This window comes from Canis lupus, chromosome Y (assembly GCF_048164855.1).
Source record: "Canis lupus baileyi chromosome Y, mCanLup2.hap1, whole genome shotgun sequence".
Taxonomy (NCBI): domain Eukaryota; kingdom Metazoa; phylum Chordata; class Mammalia; order Carnivora; family Canidae; genus Canis; species Canis lupus.
The window spans coordinates 7,307,723-7,331,569 of record NC_132877.1 but is presented as its reverse complement, the minus strand read 5'-3'; the positions used below and the strand labels follow the sequence as shown (position 1 = coordinate 7,331,569).

The 23,847-nt window shown below is 39.7% G+C and overlaps 1 protein-coding gene and 1 pseudogene across 2 annotated transcripts in view; both read left to right on the top strand.

Moving 5' to 3' along the window:
* The window catches only part of LOC140629101 (eukaryotic translation initiation factor 2 subunit 3, X-linked-like), a 41,263-nt gene extending 23,342 nt beyond the window's left edge, over positions 1-17,921 (top strand). Inside the window, exons 11-12 of one of the 2 annotated variants that reach the window (XM_072818545.1) lie at positions 861-1,033; positions 17,580-17,921. In XM_072818545.1, the coding sequence (XP_072674646.1) occupies positions 861-1,033; positions 17,580-17,751 (345 nt within the window). In that variant the 3' untranslated portion in view covers positions 17,752-17,921. Of the gene's footprint in view, positions 1-860; positions 1,034-7,753; positions 8,187-17,579 lie in introns of those variants that run through there. The other variant, XM_072818546.1, reaches the window with a different exon arrangement.
* Positions 17,922-18,835: 914 nt separating this feature from the next.
* On the top strand, positions 18,836-18,933 carry LOC140629156 (U6 spliceosomal RNA; annotated as a pseudogene).
* Positions 18,934-23,847: the final 4,914 nt, after the last annotated feature.

Sequence of the window (23,847 nt, the reverse complement as noted above, 5' to 3'; positions counted from 1 at the left end):
CTTCTCCCTCTGCCTCTCTCTGTCTCATTTTCTGTGTGTATCTCATGAGTAAATAAATAAAAACTTTAAAAAATAGTCTTTAAAAAATTAAAAAAAAAAAAGATGTATTTTCTGACTTTTAATGAAATAAGGCCTGAAAAACACTGATCTGAATATGAGCATTAGGTTACAAGTATAAACAGCAGTAAGCAGTACAGAGGCAATTCCAATAATTATAAGTACTAGAAACCTAGTATCTAAAGAGTTATATACTGTTATCCAATTTTACAGAAGCTAGAAGATTTTCAGTACCTACTTTACATTCATGGAATTACACTTCTTTAAAACCATTTAACTATTGCCTTTTGACTCTTTCAAGGAATAGTGTAAATCCTTTCTGCCACAAGCCTCCAGAATTTTAAGCATTTGACTGATCTGTGTTAAATTTAGTAGCTTATTTTCTATTTATGTTAGACAATGTGTATGTTCACTTGGTGTTAAGTAAACCTTTCACTTCAGGGGCAGCCCCGTGGCTCAGCGGTTTAGTGCCGCCTTCAGCCTGGGGTGTGGTCCTGGAGACCTGGGATCGAGTCCCACGTCGGGCTCCCTGCATGGAGCCTGCTTCTCCCTCTGCCTCTCTCTCTCTCTCTCTCTCTCTGTGTCTCTCATAAATAAATAAATAAAATCTTTAAAAAAAAAAAAACTTTCACTTCAGCCTGTGTAGGATATATTTACTTCATATCGCATTGAGTGTTAATTTCCAGAATTTATTTTTTCTTTATAGTTAATTTTTTCCCAGAAGTACTTGGTAAGTTCTCACTTTGTATTGGGAAATATTTTATTACTTTAATGGTTTCATTTTTTTCTTGTAATTTCCATAGGTGCAAAAGCTCTCTAAAAATGAAGTGCTTATGGTGAACATTGGTTCCCTGTCAACAGGAGGAAGAGTTAGTGCAGTCAAGGCTGATTTGGGTAAAATAGTTCTCACTAATCCTGTGTGCACAGAAGTGGGAGAAAAAATTGCCCTTAGCCGAAGAGTTGAGAAACACTGGCGGTAAGTTTATCAGCTTTGCCACTGTTTGTCTTGCAAGAAAAACAGCAGGGGGGGGATCCCTGGGTGGCGCAGCAGTTTGGCGCCTGCCTTTGGCTAGGGGTGCGATCCTGGAGGCCTGGGATTGAATCCCACGTCGGGCTCCCTGCATGGAGCCTGCTTCTCCCTCTGCTTGTGTATCTGCCTCTCTGTCTCTCTCTGTGTAACTATCATGAATAAATAAATAAAATCTTTAAAAAAAAAAAAGAAAAAAAAGAAAAAAAAAAAGAAAAACAGCAGGGGGGATCCCTGGTTTGCTCAGTGGTTTGGCATCTGCCTTTGGCCCAAGGCATGATCCTGGAGTGCTGGGATCGAGTCCAACATCGGGCTCCCTGCCTGAAGCCTGCTTCTCCCTCTGCCTGTGTCCCTGCCTCTCTCTCTCTCTCTCTCTCTCTCTCTCTCTGTCTCATGAATAAATGAATAAAATCTTTAAAGAAAAAAAACAAAAAGGAAGGAAGGGAGGGAGGGAAGGAAGAAAAAAGAGAAATGAGAAAAAAGAAAGAGAGAGGAAGGGAGGGAGGGAGGGAGGAAGAGAAAGAAAGAAAAGAAAAAGAGGGAAAGGGAAGAAAAGAAAAGAAAAAAGGAAGGGAGGGAGGGAGGGAAAAGAAAAGAAAGAAAGAGAAAGAAAGAAGAAAAGAAAAAAGAAGGGGAGGGGAGGGAAAAGGAAAGAAAGAAAAGAGAGAGGGAGAGAGAGATCCCTGTGTGGCGCAGCAGTTTAGCCTGCCTTTGGCCCAGGGCGCGATCCTGGAGACCCAGGATCGAATCCCACGTTGGACTCCCTGCATGGAGCCTGCTACTCCCTCTGCCTATGTCTCTGCCTCTCTCTCTCTCTGTGTGACTATCATAAATAAATAAAAATTAAAAAGAAAGAAATGGAGGGAGGGAGGGGAAAGGAAAGGAAACGAAAGGAAGATAGATGATAGGTTAGATAGATAGATAGATAGATAGATAGATAGATAGATAGATAGATAGATAGATAGATAGATGATAGAAAGAATAGAATAGATAGAATAGATAGATAGCAGGGACATCTGGCTGGCTGAGTCAGCAGAGCACATGACTCTTGGTTGTAGGTTTGAGTCCCACAGTGGGGATAGAGATTACTATAAAACTAAACTTAAAAAAAACATACACACACAGACACATTTTCTGTATTTCTATTCTGTATTCTTGATGGTATATATGCTCACTTTTCCCTTCTTCTTAAATGTTTTCACATTTAAATTTTATAGTTAACATACAGGGTGATACTAATTTCAGGTGTACAGTATGCTGATTCAGCATTCCATACATCACCCAGTGCTCATCAAAAGTATACTACTCAGTCCCCATCACCTATTTCCCCCACCCTCCTACCTCCCTTCCCATAAATATTAGGGTGTTCTCTGTAGTTAAAGATCTGTTTTAGTGCTTTGTTTCTCTTTCCTTTTCTAAGATTTTATTTATTTATTTGAGAGAGACAGCACGAACGGGGTGGGGAGAGGCAGACTCCCCACCGAGAAGGAACCGCATGTCGCATGTTGGTTTGGATTCCAGAACCCTGAGATCATTACGTGAGCCAAAGGCAGACATTTAACCACCTAAGCTACCCGTGCACCCCTCTCTGCTTTTCCTTTTGCTTGCTCATTTTGTTCGTAAATTTCACTTAGGGTAATAGACTTTAACTCCCTTCACCTTGTTACAAGTGGCAAGATTTGATTGAACCTTTTATGGCTGAGGTGTATTCATATGTATAGATATAGATATATGTAGGTAGATAGTTATAGATATATATAATTAGGATATATATTTAAAAAAAAATAAAAGGATATATATTCTAATAAGGATATATATACACACACACATATACATATATATACACATACACATATATATGTGTGTGTGTGTGTATATATAATACACAGATACAGGGGATCCCTGGGTAGCTCAGTGGTCTGGCCCCTGCCTTCGGCACAGGGTGTAATCCTGGAGTCCCGGGATTGAGTCCCGCATCTGGTTCCCTGCATGGAGCTTGGTTCTCTCTCTGCCTGTGTCTCTGCCTCTCTGTCTGTCTCTCATGAATAAAATAAAATCTTAAAAAAAAAAAGATACAAGATACAGAAAAATGTAAAATGTAATTCTATATGTAGAATATATAGCAATATATATACCATGTCTTCTTTATGCAGTCATCAGTGGATGAATCCTTGGGCTACTTCTGTATTTTGGCTATTGTTGATAATACTGCTATAAACATTGGGGTCCATGTTTCTCTTCAAATCAGTATTTTTGTATTCTTTTGATAAATACGCACTAGTGCAATTCCTGGATCATAGGGTACCTTTATTTATTTATTTATTTTTAAGATTTATTTATTTATGATAGACACAGAGAGAGAGAGAGAGGCAGAGACACAGGTAGAGGGAGAAGCAGGCTCCATGCCGGGAGCCTGATGTGGGACTCGATCCTGGGACTCCAGGATCGCGCCCTGGGCCAAAGGCAGGCGCCAAACCGCTGAGCCACCCAGGGATCCCTGGTACCTTTATTTTTAATCTTTTGAGGAACCTCCATATTGTTTTCCAAAGTGGCGTACTAGTTTGCCTTCCCACCAACAGTGTTAAGAAGATTCCTTCCTCTCCACATTCTCACCAGTTTGTTTCTTTGCTTTTCCTTGAATTCAGAAGTTTTAATGGCTTTAATACTCAGCTCTATATTTGTGTAACTAGGAATCTGTATTTCCAACCCTGATTTGTAAGCCTGTATTGTTCAGTTTTTTTTCTTCCAGATACTCTAACATGCTTTCGTTTAATGTCAGACACCTCTGATTAAAACAAAACAATTTAGGGCAGCCCGAGTGTCTCAGCGGTTTAGCACTGCCTTCAGTCCAGGGTGTGATCCTGGAGACCCAGGATCAAGTCCTACGTCAGGCTTCCTGCATGAAGCCTGCTTCTCCCTCTGCCTGTGTCTCTGCTTCTGTCCCTTTCTGTGTCTCTCCTGAATAATAAAATAAAAATCTTTTTAAAAATAAAATTAAAAATTAGAAAAACAATTTAGAATGAGTTGATATATTACTATATATTTTTAGACATACATGTATAGCTTAGTTGGGTATTTTTTAACCACTGATTAGTTTATGTGACATATACCTCTTATTATTTCACTATGTATTTCTTAAGAATAAGGATAGTTCAGGAATTTTAGCATTGAGAAACCACTAAAATCTTGCACTTCACATTCCAGTTTTGTCATTTCTGTCAATATCATTCTTTATTGCATTTTTCTTGCTTAAACCCAAGATCACACATTTCATTTCTGTTTTGTTTCTATAGCTTTTTTTATAGGGAACTTTCTTAGCCTTTTTTTTAATGTTAATACAAATTGACATTGAAATAATACAATCCAGTGAGTTTCCACTTATAGTTAAGGCTGTAGGTTCAAGACTAGAATGCTTTAAAAATGGTGGTCTGTCCTTATTAGGAATCATATTCCAGAAGCACACACAATGGGCTACACCTCAAGCGTGAAGTTAATTTTGTTTGTGCCATTAAGGTGTCTATTACAAAGTTTCTCTTTTTATGATTACATCTAATAAGCCATCAATAGGAAGAACTTTTGAGACTCTACAAATAGTTCATTCATCAACAAACTTTCCCCTTTGATTACTCTTTCTTTTTTCTTTTTCAATTAAGTAATCTCTGTGCCCAGTTTAGGGCAACATCAGGAGTCTCATGCTTACCAACTAATTCAACTTTTGATTATTACCTAGACTGATCTTGTCTCCCAGAATAGCAAAATAATATCTGTTTTCTCTAACTCTGCCACTTCTCTACATGAATCGTTTGGCATTCCCTCTTTCCCATTGATTTATTTAAGTATATATGCAGTGTGGACTCATGTATTTACTCATTGAGTTATAATCCATTACCACTGTTCGTTTTTATGTTGATGGTCATCCCACATTAGCCAGTAGGATTCTCTTCAGTTTTATTCCCAGGTTCTTTTGAAATGACCCAAGAGCATTTCCTTACTTTCTAGTATGAGTCATCTGGCCTCATCCCATTCTCTGCCTGCACCATTCTTGGACTCAAGTATTTATGTCTTTGTGTTCGGAAAAAAGATCTTGATGTGGTGATTATTCCCAAGCTTCTAAAGGCAAAATCTGTGACAGATTTTGCTTCTTCCCAGATTATTTAGTGAGTCTCTCCTTTCCATTCTGAATAGTATCATTGTAGCCCATTCTGTCATTATTTTACACTTAAGCTATTGGAAGATTCCTGGCTTGTGTTTTTCCCTATTCAGTGACTTTAATGCTTGGCCAAATATAATCCCTCCAAAACATTTCAACAGACTATTCTCAAAAAATTCTAGTAGCAATGCTCACATTGCTTAATATTAATTTTTTTTTTTTAGTTTTTATTTTTATTTATTTATGATAGTCACACAGAGAGAGAGAGAGGCAGAGACACAGGCAGAGGGAGAAGCAGGCTCCATGCACCGGGAGCCCAACGTGGGATTCCATCCTGGGTCTCCAGGATCGCGCCCTGGGCCAAAGGCAGGCGCCAAATCGCTGCGCCACCCAGGGATCCCCATATTCAGAGCTTTTATGCCAACCTTGCCTCATCTGATTTTTTCCTCTGCTTCTTCATATAAACCCTCATAAGTATACTTCTTATTTTCATTGTCCTCATGATTTTCTGAGTCTCCTTTAGCTCATGTTCCTTTCTATCTTCATTTTTGATGCTTCCCTTTGATGCACAGTGCCCCATGATGATCTCATCATTTATCACCTAGAAAATGTATTTAATGTACCGCTAATATTAAAAAGTGAAGTTTTTAGGATCCCTGGGTGGGATTTTTTTATATTTATCCATATAAATTTCATTATAGTGTGGTGTTATAATTGTTTTTTTTTTTTTCAGTACTAGTTATCCTTAATTTCCCAAAGTGCCTGATTTATAGGTTAGACTCTTATCATAGATATGTAGGTATGTATGTATTGAAATCTAAACAATCCAGTTTCAGGCATGTGCTAGGGGGTTTGCAATATACCTGCTACTGATCCAGGGATTACTTACTGTTTTCCATATGTAGCTTTGTTTTGCTGTTTATTGTTATACTACCTTCTTTTGTGTTTGGTTGTTTGTTTTTTTATTTATTTCTGAAGATCTAATTTATTTATGCAAGAGAGAGAGACATAGGCAGAGGGAGAAGCAGGTTCCATGCAGGGAGCTGGATGTGGGACTTGATCCCTGGACTCCAGGTTCAGACCCTGAGTCAAAGGCAGATGCTCAACCACTGAACCACCCAGGCATCGGGCTCCCTAGTTGTTTGGTTTATAGTGGCAAATTTAGGTTGCCTTACTGTTTCCTTTTTGTATTCTGTAGGGCAGTTTTTTTAAATGTTTTTGTTGGGACACCTGGGTGGCTCAGGGCCTGATTCCCCACCAGGCATCAAGTCCCACATCAGACTCCCTGTGAGGAGTCTGATTTTCTCCCTCTGCCTATGTCTCTGCCTCTCTCTGTGTGTCTCTCATAAATAAATAAAATCTTAAAAAATAAAAAATAAAGTAAATGTTTTTGTTGCTGTTGCTTTTGTTGCTGTGGCATTTAAATACCATTAAAGTTTTACATTTTTACATGTATATCTATTAATTTACTATTTTTTGTGTTACTCTTAGATTGTATGCACCAAAATTTAACTATAATTAAATATTAAATAATTAATAATAAATAAATAGCTTTAGTGATAATGAATTTACTCAGCTTTTTTTATCTTCAGAATACTTATTTCTCCAAAAAAAAAAAAAAGAATACTTATTTCTCCATCATGTTTGAAATTAATTTTCTAGATAGTGTTCTTATTGGACAGGGTTTTTTTTCCTCCTTTTTTTTTTTTTTTTTAAGATTTTATTTATTTATTCATGAGAGAGAGAGAGAGGCACAGACACAGGCAGAGGGAGAAGCAGGCTCCATTCCATGCAGGGTGCCCGATGTGGGACTCAATCCCAGGTCTCCAGGCCCACACCCTGGGCCGAAGGCAGTGCTAAACCACTGAGCCACCCTAGGGTGCCCAGTTTTTTCTTTTAAACATTTTAAATATATCAGTCTACTGTCCTTTGATCTAGTTATCTCCTGAGAAATCCACTGATAACCTGATAATCTGATTACGCCCTGGGCTGACAGTAGGTGCTAAACCATTGAGCCACAGAGTCATCCCTTATTTGCTGATTCTTAATGGGTAGATACAGATTATTAGAAAATGTATACATACTTAAGATAATGACTTCTTGTTATGTTATCTTTCATTATTCATACTAGCCAAACCCATGTTTAAGTTTAAGAATCCAAAGATTACACGGACTCTTCATTATAGACAAGCACGTTATGGAAACAAAATCAGGGGATGCTTCGGTGGCTCAGTGGTTTAGCACCTGCCTTTGACCCAGGACTTGATCCTGGAGTCCCAAGATTGAGTCCTGCATCAGGCTCTCTGCATGGAGCCTGCTTCTGCTTCTGCTTATGCCTGTGTCTCTGCCTCTCTCTCTCTGTGTGTGTGTGTGTGTGTGTGTGTGTGTGTGTGTGTCTCATGAATAAATAAATAAAATCTTAAGAAAAAAAAAAAAAGGAAACCAAATCAGTATGTCAGGAGTTTGTGACAATACTGATGACACAGATTTAAAAATCATGATTTTTGTTTTTTCCGCAGTTTAATTGGTTGGGGTCAAATAAGAAGAGGAGTAACTATTAAGCCAACAGTTGAAGATGACTGAAGAATATTATTTACATAATACGTCTGGATGAAGTTATAGTTTCTGTTAACAACCTGGGGGTATAATTTCAAAGCAATACTGGGGAATATATTTCATAGTTCATTACCTTAGTAGAAGTTGTAAGGTTATTCTCATCTCCTTGTTATGAAGATTTAACTTCAAAATAATAGAATCTATAATAGTTGTCAAATGGGCATATTAATGGGTTCAATCGAACACTTTAGCAGAAACTGATTATTGCTAAATGGTGTCAAATTTATACATCACTTCATGTTTGAAATGACACACCTGTTAAAACCAGCCTTTGCTAAGGCCATATATGTACCACACTCAACCTGTTTCAAATAAAGTTTTCCTTCTTACTTTTTATGATATGTCTTTGAGTATTCTCCAGGCTTGAAGGAATTTAACACCAGTAAAAATCTAAAGACACAAGGCCCCTTGAAAATTAGCTCCCGGGGCAGCCCGGGTGGCTCAGCAGTTTAGCGCTGCCTTCAGCCCAGGGCCTGATCCTGGAGACCCAGGATCGATACCCACATCAGGCTCCCGGCATGAAGCCTGCTTCTCCCTCTGCCTGTGTCTCTGCCTGTCTGTCTGTCTGTCTCTCTCTCTCTCTGTGTTTCTCATGAATAAATTTTAAAAATCTAAAAAAATTATAAAAAAAAAAAAAAAAGAAGAAGAGAAAGAAAATCAGCTCCCGGGATCCCTGCGTGGCTCAGAGGTTTGGCGCCTGCCTTTGGCTCAGGGCGCAATCCTGGAGTCCCTGGATTGAGTCCCTCATCGGGCTCCTCACATGGAGCCTGCTTCTCCCTCCTCCTGTGTCTCTGCGCCTCTCTCTCTCTCTCTCTGTGGGACTATCATAAATAAAAATTTTTAAAATTTTTTTTTAAATTAAAAAAAAAGAAGAAGAAAAGAAAAATCATCTCCCTTGGGCAGCCCAGGTGGCTCAGAGGTTTGGCACAGCCTTCAGCCCAGGGCGTGACCCTCAAGACCCAGGATTGAGTCCCACATCGGGCTCCCCGCATGGAGCCTGCTTCTCCCTCTGCCTGTGTCTCTGCCTCTCTCTCTCTCTCTGTCTCTCATGAATAAAAATAAAATATTAAAAAAAAAGGAAAAGAAAGAAAATCAGCTCCTTTTTTATCCCATATTTTATGTAGCCTTATCTTTAGAATGAAAATTATTACAGTTTAATTAAATTGTCTTTTAGAGTATGAGTGCCCATTTATATAGACAAACTTTTCTTTGTCTTACTCTGTTCATAGATTGGAAAACAAAAAGCTAAAAAGAGTTGTCCTTAACCCTATTGTTATTTCTATAATTATTTCTCTTTGGTTTTTCCTGAAACTCAAAACAGTATTTCCCTATTGGAAAACAGAGTTTTACCAAATAATTTAGATAAAGAACAAATATTCAGGGTTCCTGGGTGACTCAGCAGTTGAGCGCCTGCCTTGGGCTCAGGGCATGACCCTGGAGTCCTGGGATCGAGACCCACATGGAGCTCCCTACATGGAGCCTGTTTCTCTGCCGTTGTGTGTCTCTCATGAATAAATAAATAAAATCTTCAAAAAAAAAAAAGGAACAAATCTTTTTTTAATTTTTTATTGGAGTTCAATTTGCCAACATTTGGCATAACACCCAGTGCTCATCCTGCAAAGTGCCCCCCTCAGTGCCATCACCCATCACCATCGCCCATCACCAAACGCCCCGCCCACCTCCCCTTCCACTACCCCTTGTTCATTTCCTAGAGTTAGATGTCTCATGTTTTGTCACCCTCACTGATATTTTCACTCATTTTCTCTGCTTTCCCCCTATTCCCTTTCACTATTTTTTATATTCCCCAAATGAATGGGACCATATAATGTTTGTCCTTTTCCGATTGACTTATTTCACTCAGCATAATACCCTCCAATTTCAACCACGTGGAAGCAAATAGTGGGTATTTGTCGTTTCAACGGCTCAGTAATGTTCCATTGTATACATAAACCACATCTTCTTTATCCATTCATCTTTCGATGGACACCGAGGCTCCTTCCGCAGTTTTGCTATTGTGGACATTGCTGCTATAAACATCGGGGTGCAGGTGTCCCGATGTTTCACTGCATCTGTATCTTTGGGGTAAATCCCCAGTAGTGCAATTGCTGGGTTGTAAGGCAGATCTATTATTAACTCTGAGGAACCTCCACACAGTTTTCCAGAGTGGCTGAACCAGTTCACATTCCCACCAACAGTGCAGGAGGCTTCCCTTTTCTCCACATCCTCTCCAACATTTGTGGTTTCCTGCCTTGTTAATTTTCCCCATTCTCACTGGTGTGAGGTGGTATCTCCTTGTGGTTTTGATTTGTATGTCCCTGATGGCCAGTGACGCAGAGCATTTTCTCATGTGCTTGTTGGGCATGTCTATGTCTTCCTCTGTGAGATTTCTGTTCATGTCTTTTGCCCATTTCAGGATTGGATTGTTTGTTTCTTGGGTTTTGAGTTTAATAAGATCTTTATAGATCTTGGATACTAGCCCTTTTCTGATAGGTCATTTGCAAGTATCTTCTCCCATTCTGTAGGTTTTTAGTTTTGTTGACTGTTTCTTTTGCTGTGCAGAAGCTTTTTATCTTGATGAAGTCCCAATAATTCATTTTTGCTTTTTTTTTCTTGCCTTCATGGCTGTATCTTGTAAGACGTTACTGTGGCCGAGTTCAAAAAGGGTGTTGCCTGTGTTCTCTAGGATTCTGATGGAATCTTGTCTCACATTTAGATCTTTCATCCATTTTGTGTTTATCTTTGTGTATGGTGTAAGAGAATGGTCCAGTTTCATTCTTCTGCATGTGGATGTCCAATTTCCTCAGCACCATTGATTGAAGAGACTGTCTTTTTTCCAGTGGATAGTCTTTCCTGCTTTGTTGAATATTAATTGACCATAAAGGTGAGGGTCCACTTCTAGATTCTCTTTTCTGAAGAACAAATATTCTTGGGCCTTTTGTTTTCCTAAAGTCTTCATTCAATGTAATTAAAACATAGTTGTTTTTTTAAAGATTTTATTTCTTTATTTATGAAACAGAAAGAGAGGCATCGACACAGGCATAGGGAGATGCAGGCTCCATGCAGGGATCCCGATGTGGGACTCAATCCCAGGACTCCAGTATCATGCCCTAGGCTGAAGGCAGACAACTCAACCGCTGAGCCACCCAGGCATCCCCATTGTTTCTAATGTTAGTAATTTTTTCTACTATCAAGTAGCAAATGTTTTTGTCTTTTTCCTTAAAATACTTAAAGTTATTAATTGTTGCCAAAATTGGTATATAATTTTAATCCATATTGAAAAAAATCAGAGTTTACAGAAGATGCTGATATTATAAGCAATTTGCCAAGGAAGTAAATTAATATTTTACCTATTTTTCTTAGCTCCCATATAGTGAATAATTATGAATGCATTTGTTAATTATAACAGTGTATAACAGTGTTTAATATTGGCAACTAGTAGGATGCCTGAGTGGCTTTGTGGTTGACCACCAACCTTTGGCTCAGGTCGTGATCCTGGGTCCAGAATCTGGTCCTTCATCAGGCTCCCCACAGGGAGACTGCTTCTCCCTCTGCCTATATCTCTACCTGTCTTTCTATGTCTTTCATGAATAAATAAAATCTTTAAAAAAAAAAAAAACAAATTTGTAACTTGTGATACTAGAGAAACAAAATCTTTTGCACTACTGGTTCTACTGTAAAAAAAATAATTTTTTTAAATTAATTAAACATTAACATTTAGGCTCCTACGAATTGATTGATTTTTAAAGATTGATTTATTTTACAGAGAGAGAGAAGCATAATCCCAACTGAGCGCAGAGTCCAACTTGGAGCTCAAATCCACAGCCTTGAGATCAAGACCTGAGATAAAACCAAGAGTCAGAAGTCAGACACTTAACTGACTGACCCACCAGGTGCCCCTATAAAGATTCTTAATGTGAAATTTGAAGAACTCCAAGTAGCTCTGTGAAGCTACTAGATATGCACAAATGTTTAAATGCATTTCTGGGTGAAAAATGTTTTCATTATTAAAAACATTTATGGAGTGCCTAGATGGCACAGTCCAGTAAGTGGTCTGACTCTTGGTTTCAGTTCAAGTCATGATCTCAGGGTCTTGGGATAGAACCCTGTGTGGGGCCTGCTTCCCAGTCTCCCTCTGCCTGTCTCTCCGCTTTCTTGTGCTCTCTGTGTGTCAAATAAATAAAAATTAAAAAAAAAAAAAAAAAAGAATTAAGTACTGAGATGCCTGGCTCACTGTCGGTTACAGACTGGGACTCTTTGATCATGAGTTCAAGCCCAATGTTGGGCATAGAGCCTATTTTAAAAAATTATCTCTAACTGTAAATATCACAGGAAGTTTTTTATATATAGCAGTTTGTTCCAAAATCCTACTCAGCCAGGTACAAGTATACTTACCCTACTTTAAACTAAAGAAACTGGGATCCCCGGGTGGTACAGCGGTTTGGCGCCAGCCTTTGGCCCAGGGCGTGATCCTGGAGACCCTGGATCGAATCCCACGTCGGGCTCCTGGTGCATGGAGCCTGCTTCTCCCTCTGCCTATGTCTCTGCCTCTCTCTCTCTCTCCCTCTCTCTCTGTGTGACTATCATAAATAAATAAAAATTTAAAAAATAAATAAATAAACTGAAGGATAGAGAAGTTTGCTCAAGTCTCTAAGTAACAGAATTGGAATTCTAGCCTGTGGAATTTGGCTGCCAAGTTTACACCCTTAACCATAAAGTTATACTGCCTCCCTTGCACAGTTTATTTTGCTTTTGTTTGGTTCAGTGCTTTATATTTTCCAAAGAGAGAAAGCTTCATAAGCATACCATTCAGGGGATCCCTGGGTGTCTCAGTGGTTTGGCACCTACCTTCGGCTCAGAGCATGATCCTGGAGTCCCAGGATCGAGTCCCACATCAGGCTTCCTGCATGGAGCCTGCTTCTCCTCTGTCTGTGTCTCTGCCTCTCTCTCTCTCTCTCTTTCTGTGTCTCTCATGAATAAATACATAAAATCTTAAAAAATATGGCATTCAAAAGCTTTTCACTCGTCCTTTATTTTCCTACTTGTTCTACCATTTTTACTGCTTGTTCTATTAATGTTAATTTGCTTTTGTGGTTGTATGAGTCTTGCTTCATAGGTTTAGATTTAAGTACAGGTAAATTGGACAAATTGTCTTTTATTGTAATGAAATAAATACCTGTCTGATACTGTTTTTTGGTTGGTAAAATTTATCTGCTGCTGCTATATCCACACCGGCAAATTTTTGTTAGTACCTACCTAGTATATATTTAAATTTGTGGCCTTTGGTTTCAGCTATAATTTTAGCCAATATTGAAGCATTTGGGAGTTTTGTGGCATTTTTTTTCTGCAGATCAGAAATATTTAGGGGCGCCTGGGTGGCATAGTCAGTTAAGCATCTACCCTTGCCTAGCTCAGGATCCCTGCTGGGGATCCCTGCTGGGATCAGTCCCGTATTGTGCTCCCTGCTCAGCAGGGAGTCAGCTTCTCTCTCCCTCTTCCTCTGCCCCTCCCACTGCTTGTGCATCAGCACACCTAAACCCGCATTGTTCAAAGGTCAACTGTAGGGATCCCTGGGTGGCACAGCGGTTTAGCACCTGCCTTTGGCCGAGAGCATGATCCTGGAGACCTGGGATTGAATCCCACGTTGGGCTCCTGGTGCATGGAGCCTGCTTCTCCCTCTGTCTCTGCCTCTACCTCTCTCTCTGTGACTATCATAAATAAAAATTTTTTTTTAAAAAAAAGGTCAACTGTAATTCTTCTGAATTTAATTTTGTATAAAATATTTCTTTTTACAAAAATGTTTTTTCCAAGTATAGTCTTGAGTTTATGACCCTGAGATCAAGACTCAGATGCCCAACTGACTGAGCCATCGAGGAACCCCCGTTGTAAAATATTTCAGTGTGAAAGACTCCTGCAACTGATATATGAAGAGTAAAAGTTCCACTATGAAGACTGTGATCATTTATAGCCATGGAGGGGCCTAAATCTTAAGAAAACTGAGATGTATTAGAGGGAGGTGGTGGTTTCAAAGGATAAATGAATGGTTGAAAACTAGCTTTTCCTGTCATTTCTTTCTTAGTACTTCCTCATTGAAAAACGTGAATGGTAGAAATAGTTCATTGGGTGATGTTTTCGTACACGTTTGTGGTCTGTTTCTGATGTGTAAGCCAATTTTGAGATCTCATGTAGGTGACAGAAGTGAGCAGAAGGCCGAAAAGAAAGGAAAAGTTAACTAAGAAATTATAAGAAATACATAAGGAAAAAATAGCAAATGAAGGATATTACTAGTGGTAGTAGCAATGGTGATAATTATTTGGATTCCAAGTATGCAAGATTATAAAATTTCAGTAAGGGGAATCTCTCTTGTGCAATTTAAATTATACAGACATAAGATGCCATAGGTCATATTTCTTAGGAGTGGAAATAGCAACATTGAAAAGATTAAACTCATGCCACACGCAGAATGGCAATTTTTTTTTAATTTTTTTTTTAATTTTTTTTTTTTTTTTTTTTTTTATGATAGTCACAGAGAGAGAGAGAGAGGCAGAGACACAGGCAGAGGGAGAAGCAGGCTCCATGCACCGGGAGCCTGATGTGGGATTCGATCCCGGGTCTCCAGGATCGCGCCCTGGGCCAAAGGCAGGTGCCAAACCGCTGCGCCACCCAGGGATCCCTGGTATGCCTTTTTGGTAAGAAGTCTCTTCACGGGGCAACCTGGGTGGCTCAGTGGTTTAGCACTGCCTTTGGCCCAGGGCGTGATCCTGGAGACCGAGGATTGAGCCCCACATCGGGCTCCCTGCGTGGAACCTGCTTCTCCCTCTGCCTGTGTCTCTGCCTCTCTCTGCCTCTCATGAATAAATAAATAAAATCTTTTTAAAAAAAAAAAAAAGAAGTCTCTATAGGTCTTTTTTTTTTTTTTTTTAAAGACTTCATTTATTTATTCATAGAGACACACACAGAGAGAGAGGCAGAGGGAGAAGCAGGCTCCATGCAGAGCCTGACCTGGGACTCGATCTCCAGAATCACGCCCCAGGCTGCAGGCGGCGCCAAACCGCTGCACCACTGGGGCTGCCCTCTTTAGATCTTTAGATAATTTTTAAATGTTTGTTCATTTTCTTATTCTTGAGGGTTTTTTTTAAAGATTTTATTTATTTAATTGAGAGAGCATGAGTGTGAATGGTGGGGGGGGATGAAGAAAGAATTTTAAGCAGGTTCCATGCCCAGCAAGGAGTGCAGGCAGGGCTCAATCTTAGGACGCTGAGATCACAACCTGAACTGAGTGGAAATCAAGAGTCCGATACCCAACCAACTGAGCCACCCAGATGCTCTTATGTTAAATATTTCTTTGTGTACTTTGGACAAAAGTCTTTTTTCATGTATGTCTTTTGGAAATAGTTTCTCTCATTCATGGCTTGTCTTTTACAGAGCAGAAATTTTTAGTTTAATAAAGTTTGTCTTATCAATTCTTTCAGAAGTCATAGCATATGAAGATATAACCATACCTAAGATCATCTAGTTCTCTATGTTATCTTCAGCAAGTTAATAGTTTTACATTTCATATCTTGGGCTATAATCCTCTTTATAGTTAATTTTGGGGCTGAGTGAAAAGCCTGTGACTAGTTTTTTTTTTTTTTTTAAATAAATGGGTGCCCCATTATTGCAACACCATTAGTTGAATACTTTTTCCTTAATTGTATTTATTCTTTGCTTCCTTGTCAACGATCAGTTGACCAAATTAATGAGTCTATTTCTAGACTCTATTTCATTGATTTGTCTATTCTTTTTTTTTTAAGATTTTATTTATTTATTCATGAGAGACAGAGAGAGAGACAAAGAGAGGCAGAGACATAGGCAGAGGGAGAAGCAGGCTCCATGCAGGGAGCTGATGTGGGACTTAATCCTGGGACTCCAGGACCATGCCCTGGGCCAAAGGCAGGTGCCAAACCCCTGAGCCCCCAGGGATCCCCTGATTTGTCTATTCTGTAAAAAATATAATACAGTTTTTATTGTTTTTTTTTTAAGATTTTATTTATTTATTCATGAGAGACACAGAAGAAAGACAGAGACACAGGCAGAGGGAGAAATAGGCTCCATGCAGGGAGCCTCACATGGGACTCGATCCAGGGTCTCCAGGATCATGCCCTGGGCCCAAGGCAGGCGCCAAACCACTGAGCCACCCAGGGATCCCCAGTTTTGATTACTGTAGCTTTTTTTTTTTTTTTTAATTTTTATTTATTTATGATAGTTACAGAGAGAGAGAGAGGCAGAGACACAGGCAGAGGGAGAAGCAGGCTCCATGCGCCGGGAGCCCGATGTGGGATTCGATCCCAGGTCTCCAGGATCGCGCCTTGGGCCAAAGGCAGGCGCCAAACCGCTGCGCCACCCAGGGATCCCTTACTGTAGCTTTATAGTAAGTATTGGAGCTGGATAGTGTCAGTCTTTTGTCTTAGTTAATACACTTTTCAACCCTAAAATGTTTATTCTTATTCTATCTTTTCATTAATGTTTCCTACTTACTGAAGGTCTATTCCTTTAATCCTCTTTTCATTGTTTTCTATAATTTGAGCACTTTTAATGAAGTTGGTTAAAAGTTTTTTTAACTTTTGTTAAACACACCTGCATGTTTCACTGGATTAAGCATCTGCTTTCAGTTCAGGTCATGATCTCAGGATCCTGGGATCAAGGGGCTCATCTTATTTGTATTTTATTATTTCTTTGTATGCCATTTGCATGTATTTTTATTATTTATTTTTTTTAAAGATTATTTTTATTTATTTATTCATAGAGATACAGAGAGAGAGAGAGGCAGAGACACAGGCAGAAGGAGAAGCAGGCACCAATGCAGAGAGCATGACGTGGGACTCGATCCGGAGTCTCCAGGATCATGCTAAACCACTGCGCCACCGGGGCTGCCCTGCATGTATATTTTTAAAGATTTTATTTGTTCATGAGAGACAGAGAGAGAGAGAGAGAGAGAGGCAGAGACATAGGCAGCAGGAGGAGAAGCAGGCTCCCCCCCAAGGAGCCAATGTGGAAATTGATCCTGGGACTCCAGGATCATGCCCCAATTGGAAGGCTGAGAGACACTCAACACTGAGCCACCCCAGTATTTGTCCCTGCATGTTTTTTTGTTGTTGTTGAAAATTGGACATTTTGGGGCACCTGGGTGGCTCATGTGGTTAAGTGACTGCCTTCGACTCAGGTCACGATCCTGGGGTCCTGGGATCAAGTCCTATGTCAGGATCTCTGCTCAGAAGACAGTCTGCTTCTCTCTTTCCCCTCTCTGCTCATGCACAGACTCTCTCTGTCAAATAAATAAATAAAATCTTAAAATTCATTGCAAAAACAAAGGAGAGTTTTAAAAAAAAGAAAGAAAATTGGACAGTTTGTTTTAAAGGATTTTATTTATTTGAGAGAGAAAGAGAGCATGAGCATAGGGGAGGAGTGGGAGTTGGGGGGTCAGGGAGAAGCAGACTCCCCACTGAGCAGGGAGTTTGGCCAGATGTGAGGCTCAGTCCCAGGACCCTGTGTGGAACGCATACACTTACCCAACTGAGCCACCCAAGCACATGAAAACTGAGCATTTTGAACATTATAATGTGGTAGTCTGAATTTCAGATTTTTCCTTCTCCCTACTTCGTTATATATTATGGTTATAGTTGTTTATTTGTTCAGTGACTTCTTTTTTTTTTTAATATATATATATATTTTTTTTTTTTTTTTTTATGATAGTCACAGAGAGAGAGAGAGAGAGGCAGAGACACAGGCAGAGGGAGAAGCAGGCTCCATGCACCGGGAGCCCGACGTGGGATTTGATCCCGGGTCTCCAGGATCGCGCCCTGGGCCAAAGGCAGGCGCCAAACCGCTGCGCCACCCAGGGATCCCCTGTTCAGTGACTTCTTAATATTATTTTAAAAGACTTTATTTTCTTGTTGTTGTGTGTAGTTCCTGAATGGTTTTTTGTATGTATGTGTACTTCTATAGTGATTTGACAGGAAGTTCTTTAAACACCTAGAATCCAGCAAATGAATGAAATGAACAATAAAATGAATAAATGAACAAACAAAAAACTCCCCCAGGTTTGCAGTTTGGCTGTTTGGGGGTACTTTTCCAATAGTCAGCTACCCATTTAAACTGTGCATTACCATTGCTTCCCTATTTGTGGTTCACCCAAAGATTAAGCCATAAATGAAAGCCTAGGGACTTCTAATTCCTTTCTGAACATGCACATGAATTCTTTTTTATGTTAAAAAAAAAAAAAAAGCTTTCCAAAGCCCTATTCCTGAAAGTAACTCCTTGCCAGATTTTCTTTCTAAGATTTCTCTATATCTATTAATTGCCTTAACTATAATCTTTTGTGTTTTGGGGATAGTCAAAACTTAATTTGACTTTTAGTGTTTGGGGGCCAAAAGATGTATACACCCCTGTGTTTATCTTAGCATTATCTGTGACAGCCAAATTTTGGAAAGAGCCCAAATGTCTATCAACTGATGAAGGATAAAAAAGAAGTGATAGACACAGACACACACACACACACACACACACACACTGGAATACGAAGTGTTCTTAACACGAAGAAGTCTTGCCATTTGCAATGATGTGCAATGGAGCTAGAGAGTATTATGATAAGCAGAATAAGTCAAAAAAAACTAAATGTCATATGATTTCACTCATATGTGGAATTTAAGAAACAAAGAACACAAGCTGGGGAGAGGCAAACTAAGAAATACACCCTTAATTACAAAGAACAAACTGATGGTTACCGGAGGGGTGCTATTTGGGGGGTGGGAGGGGATAGGTGAAACAGGGGTTAAGGAGTGCAATTTTCTTTTTTTTAAGGAGTGCAGTTTTGATGGGCATTGGATTGTGTGGAAGTGTTGAATCACTATATTGTACACCTGAAAGTAAGATTGCACTGTATGTTAACTATGAGGGAATTAAAAATTTTAAATTAGCAATCAAAGGGGAACAAATGGAAAATACAAGCAGTGCTCACCTGTGTAGCACATGTACTAAAATTTCAATGATACAGGGAAACTTAGCATAGCCCCCGTACAAGGATGATGGGATCATTTAGCCCATTCACGGTCAGAGTAACTACTGAAAGATATGAATTTAGTGTCATCGTAATACCTATTCTGTCCCTGTTTTTGTGGATTATTTCTTTGGGCTTCCTCTTTCTTTTACATTCTCTTACACCGTACACAAAGATAAGCCCAAAATGGATGAAAGATCTAAATGTGATCTAAATGTGAGACAAGAATCCATCAAAATCCTAGAGGAGAACACAGGCAACACCCTTTTTGCACTTGGCCACAGCAACTTCTTGCAAGATACATCTATGAAGGCAAGGAAAACAAGCAAAAAAGAATTATTGGGACTTCATCAAGATAAAAAGCTTCTGCACAGCAAAAGAAGCAGTCAACAAAACTAGAAGATAACCCACAGAATGGTTACCTTACAGAATGTACTAAGTATGCCATCATGAGCAACCAGGCCACAACTAAAAATTGGAACAAGCTGAACTACTCCCCAACATTAACGGGGCCTAATTTTGGAATGACTAAAGAAACTGTGAGCCTCTCCATTGACAGAGTCACCCCCCTCCAATGTGCCCCTCAATAACAAAATGACCTATCAGATAAAGGGCTAGTATCCAAGATCTATAAAGAACTCATTAAACTCAACAGCAAAGAAACAAACAATCCAATCCTGAAATGGGCAAAAGACATGACCAGAAATTTCACAAAGGAAGACCTAGACATGGCCAACAAGCACATGAGAAAATGCTCCGCATCACTGGCCATCAGAGAAATACAAATCAAAACCACAATGAGGACAGCCCTGGTGGCTCAGCGGTTTAGCACCGCCTTCAGCCCAGGGCCTCATCCTGGGGACTTGGGATTGAGTCCCACATCGGGCTCCCTGCATGGAGCCTGCTTCTCTCTCTGCCTGTGTCTCTGTCTCTCTCTGTGTCTCTCATAAATAAATAAATGAAATACTAAAAAACAAACAAACAAACAAAACAAACAAACAAACAAACAAAAAAACCACAATGAGATACCATCTCATACCAGTTAGAATGGTGATAATTAACAAGACAGGAAACAACAAATGTTGGAGAGGATGTGAAGAAAGGGGAACCCTCTTGCACTGTTGATGGGAATGGGAACTGGTACAGCCACTCTGGAAAACAGCGTGGAGGTTCCTCAAAGGGTTAAAATAGAGCTACCTTACAACCCAGCAATGCACTGCTGGGTATATACCAAAAGAAAATCGGAACACTAATTCAAAGTATATATACACACTCTATAATAGTGAAGATAGAGAAGTAACTGAGTGTCCATTGATGTATAAAGAAGTTGAGATATATATGTTAAATACATATAAAAATGTCATATGGGGGATCTCTGGGTGGCGCAGCGGTTTAGCGCCTGCCTTTGGCCCAGGGCGTGATCCTGGAGACCCGGGATCGAATCCCACATCGGGCTCCCAGTGCATGGAGGCTGCTTCTCCCTCTGCCTATGTCTCTGCCTCTCTCTCTCTCTCTCTCTGTGACCATCATAAATAAATTTTAAAAATTAAAAAAAAAAAAAAGCCATATGGAGCAGCGCCGGTGGCTCAGTGGTCTAGTGCCGCCTTCGGCACTGGAATACGAAGTGTTCTTAACACGAAGAGGGTGTGATCCTGGAGAACTGGGATCAAGTCCCACATCGGGCTCCCTGCCTGGAGCCTGCTTTTCCCTCTGCCTGTGTCTCTGCCTCTCTCCCTCTCTATGTCTCTCATTAATAAATGAATAAAATCTTAAAAAAAAAAAAACTTGTTTAAAAATAAATAGATAATAAAATAAAATAAAAATGTCATATGTATATTATATATGTGAATATTTCTCAGATAAAAGAAAGATCTTGGGCAGCCCCAGTGGCGCAGCGGTTTGGCGCCGCCTGCAGCCTGGGGTGTGATCCTGGAGACCCAGGATCGAGTCCCACGTCCGGCTCCCTGCATGGAGCCTGCTTCTCCCTCTGCCTGTGTCTCTGCCTCTCTCTCTGTTGAATAAATAAATAAAATCTTTAAAAAAAAAAAAAGAAAGAAAGAAAGATCTTGCTACTGACAAAATGTATGGAATTAAAGCGTATAATGTTAACTGAAAAAAAGTAGAAAAAACAAATACTGTTTGATTTCATGTAAATCTGAACTATAAAAAACAAAAACTGATTAATACAGAAAATAAACTGGTCATTTCCAGAGGGCAAAAAGTAGTGGGATGGGCAAAATAAGTCAATGTGATTGAGATGTATAAAAGTTCCAGTTATAAAGTAAGTAAATCATGGAAATGAAAAAGGCAGCATAGGGATATATTTCATAATATTGTAATAACTTTATTAACAGATAGTAACTACACTTATGGTATTTTGTAGTGTATATAATTGTTAAATCACTATGTTGTACTCTTTGACATTGCATGCCAGCTTTAATTCAATTAAAAAAAATTGTTTTGAGATGCCTGGGTGGCTCAGATGCCTTTGGCTCAGGGTATTATCCTGGGGTCCTGGGATCAAGTCCTGCACTGCCTGTTTCTCCCTCTGCCTGTGTCTATGCCTCTCTCCCTCTCTGCCTCTTTCTGTGTGTTTTTCATGAATAAATAAAATCTTTTTGAAAAATAAATAAAATAAAATAAATTGTTTTAAGAATGAGTATATACATCATATATTAGCCAAGAGCCACCATGGAAAACAAAATGGCTCCTATTGTAATTCTCTTCTCACCTCAGCCTCTGTACCAAGTATGCCATCATGAGCAACCAGGCCACAACTAAAAATTGGAACAAGCTGAACTACTCCCCAACATTCACAGGGCCTAATTTTGGAATGGCTAAAGGAACTGTGAGCCCCTCCATTGACAGGGTCACCCCCTCCAATGTGGCCCTCAATAACAATATGAAAACCTGCCTCCCCAGCCATCCCCAAAAAGAAATTTTCCAAGGAGTAAGAAATTGGTAACTGTTTTATTCTACAAGAGGGAGTGAGTGAGCATATATGAGGTCTGTAACATCGTCATGTACCAAATCCAGAAATTCTACCTCTTTACTCTAAGAGAAAGTCTTATAAATGTGGACCAGGACACAGTTGCAAATATATGCTAATATTTTTCTATTTCTTCAATATATGGACTGATGGCTTGTATCACCTGGGCTTGTTAATGTTGATTCTTTGCTGTAGTGGCTCAGGAATCTGGATCTTTACTAACATGGGCCCTTCACAATTTGAGGATTATTGCTGTTATTTTATTTTCTTTTTTAAGATTTTATTTATTTATTTGAGAGGGAAAGAGCACACAGTCAGAGGAAGGGGCAAGTGAGGGAGAGGCAGATTCCCCACTGAGTAGGAAGCCTGATCAAGGACTTGATCCCAGGACCCCAGGATCATGACTTGAAGCAAAGGTAGATGTTTAACCCACCGAGCCACCCATGTCCTCTTTTGCTGTTATTTTAATTTTATTATAAGTTGTCTGCTTTTGTTAATTGGCTGTTGAGTTTTGCTAGCTATTTCAAAAATATGTGATATTAGTTGGATCTACAGAAAAGTAAGGAACAACTGTATCTGTAATACTTGTCTATCTATAAGGATTATTTGGGCTTCTTAAAGATTTTATTTACCTATTTGACACATAAAGACTGAGAGCACACACAAGGTGGAGAAGCAGGCAGAAAGAGAAGCAAGCTCCCCACCAAGCAAGAAGCCTGTTGTAGGTCTTGATCCCAGGACCCTGGGGTTCACCACCCAAGCCAACTAACTGAACTACCCGGGCTTCCCTATAAGGATTATTTGAAATGTGAATGTAATTTCTATTTTATAGATGAAGAAAGCAAGTCTTTTTCCTGTACAATTTTCTACCATCCAGATTTATTTAGTTTATAAGCCATCCTACCCTGTGTTTTCTTGACACCTATCTTCACTGTAAACTGGTAGTTAAGTCTGTCTTCTCCAGCACCCCCTGGACTCTCAGCTGGCCATCATGTAGGGACAGCAAATATCCAGAGAAGGGAAGGAGACTCAGTTAATTCTTGGCTAAAAGATCAAAAGGCAGAGTAGATGGGACAAGTAGGCAAGAAGTAGCCTCTTGAGGTTGGGTTAGGACATCTTTTGATACTAATAACCTTTAATACTTTGTAAGATTTTATGTATTTATTTGTGAGGGAGAGAAATGAGTGTGGTGGTTGGGGGCAGAGGAAGAAGCAGGCTCCCCACTGACCAGGAACCCTGATGCAAGACTTGATCATGACTTGAGCCAAAGCCAAAGGCAGACACTTCTCCTACTGAGCCACTCAGGTGCCACTATGCCTTTCTATTCTTACTTTTGGGATAAGATGTCCTAACCTGGAAATCACTATTTCTCTAAGGCAACCTTAGGGGAAATTATATACACACACACACAAAAAAAAAACCCACCAATCTGAGTATCAGAGATGTCTATTGCCATTGTTCTAGGCTTCACATATTGATTTTTACTTATTTAGTTAGTACCTATGTCTTGTGACTTATAATCCATGAGGTAGAATTCAGCAGGTACTGCTTTTAGAAATTTATTTTTTTATTTTTTATTTTTATACATAGAGACACAGAAAGAGAGAGAGAGAGAGAGAGAGAGGCAGAGATACAGGCAGAGGGAGAAGCAGGCACCATGCACAGAGCCTGACGTGGGACTCGATCCAGGGTATCCAGGATCACGCCCAGACTCCAGGTGGCGCTAAACCACTGCGCCACCGGGGCTGCCCAGAAATTTTTTTTTTAAAAAGATTTTATTTATTTATTCATGAAATATACAGATACAGGGAGAGGCAGAGACACAGGCAGAGGGAGAAGCAGGCTCCATGTAGGGAGTATGATGCGGGCCTCGATCCTGGGACTCCAGGATCACACCCTGGGCCAAAGGCAGGCGTTAAACCACTGACCCACCCAGGGATCCCCTGCTTTTATTTTTTTCTTTTTCTTTTTCTTTT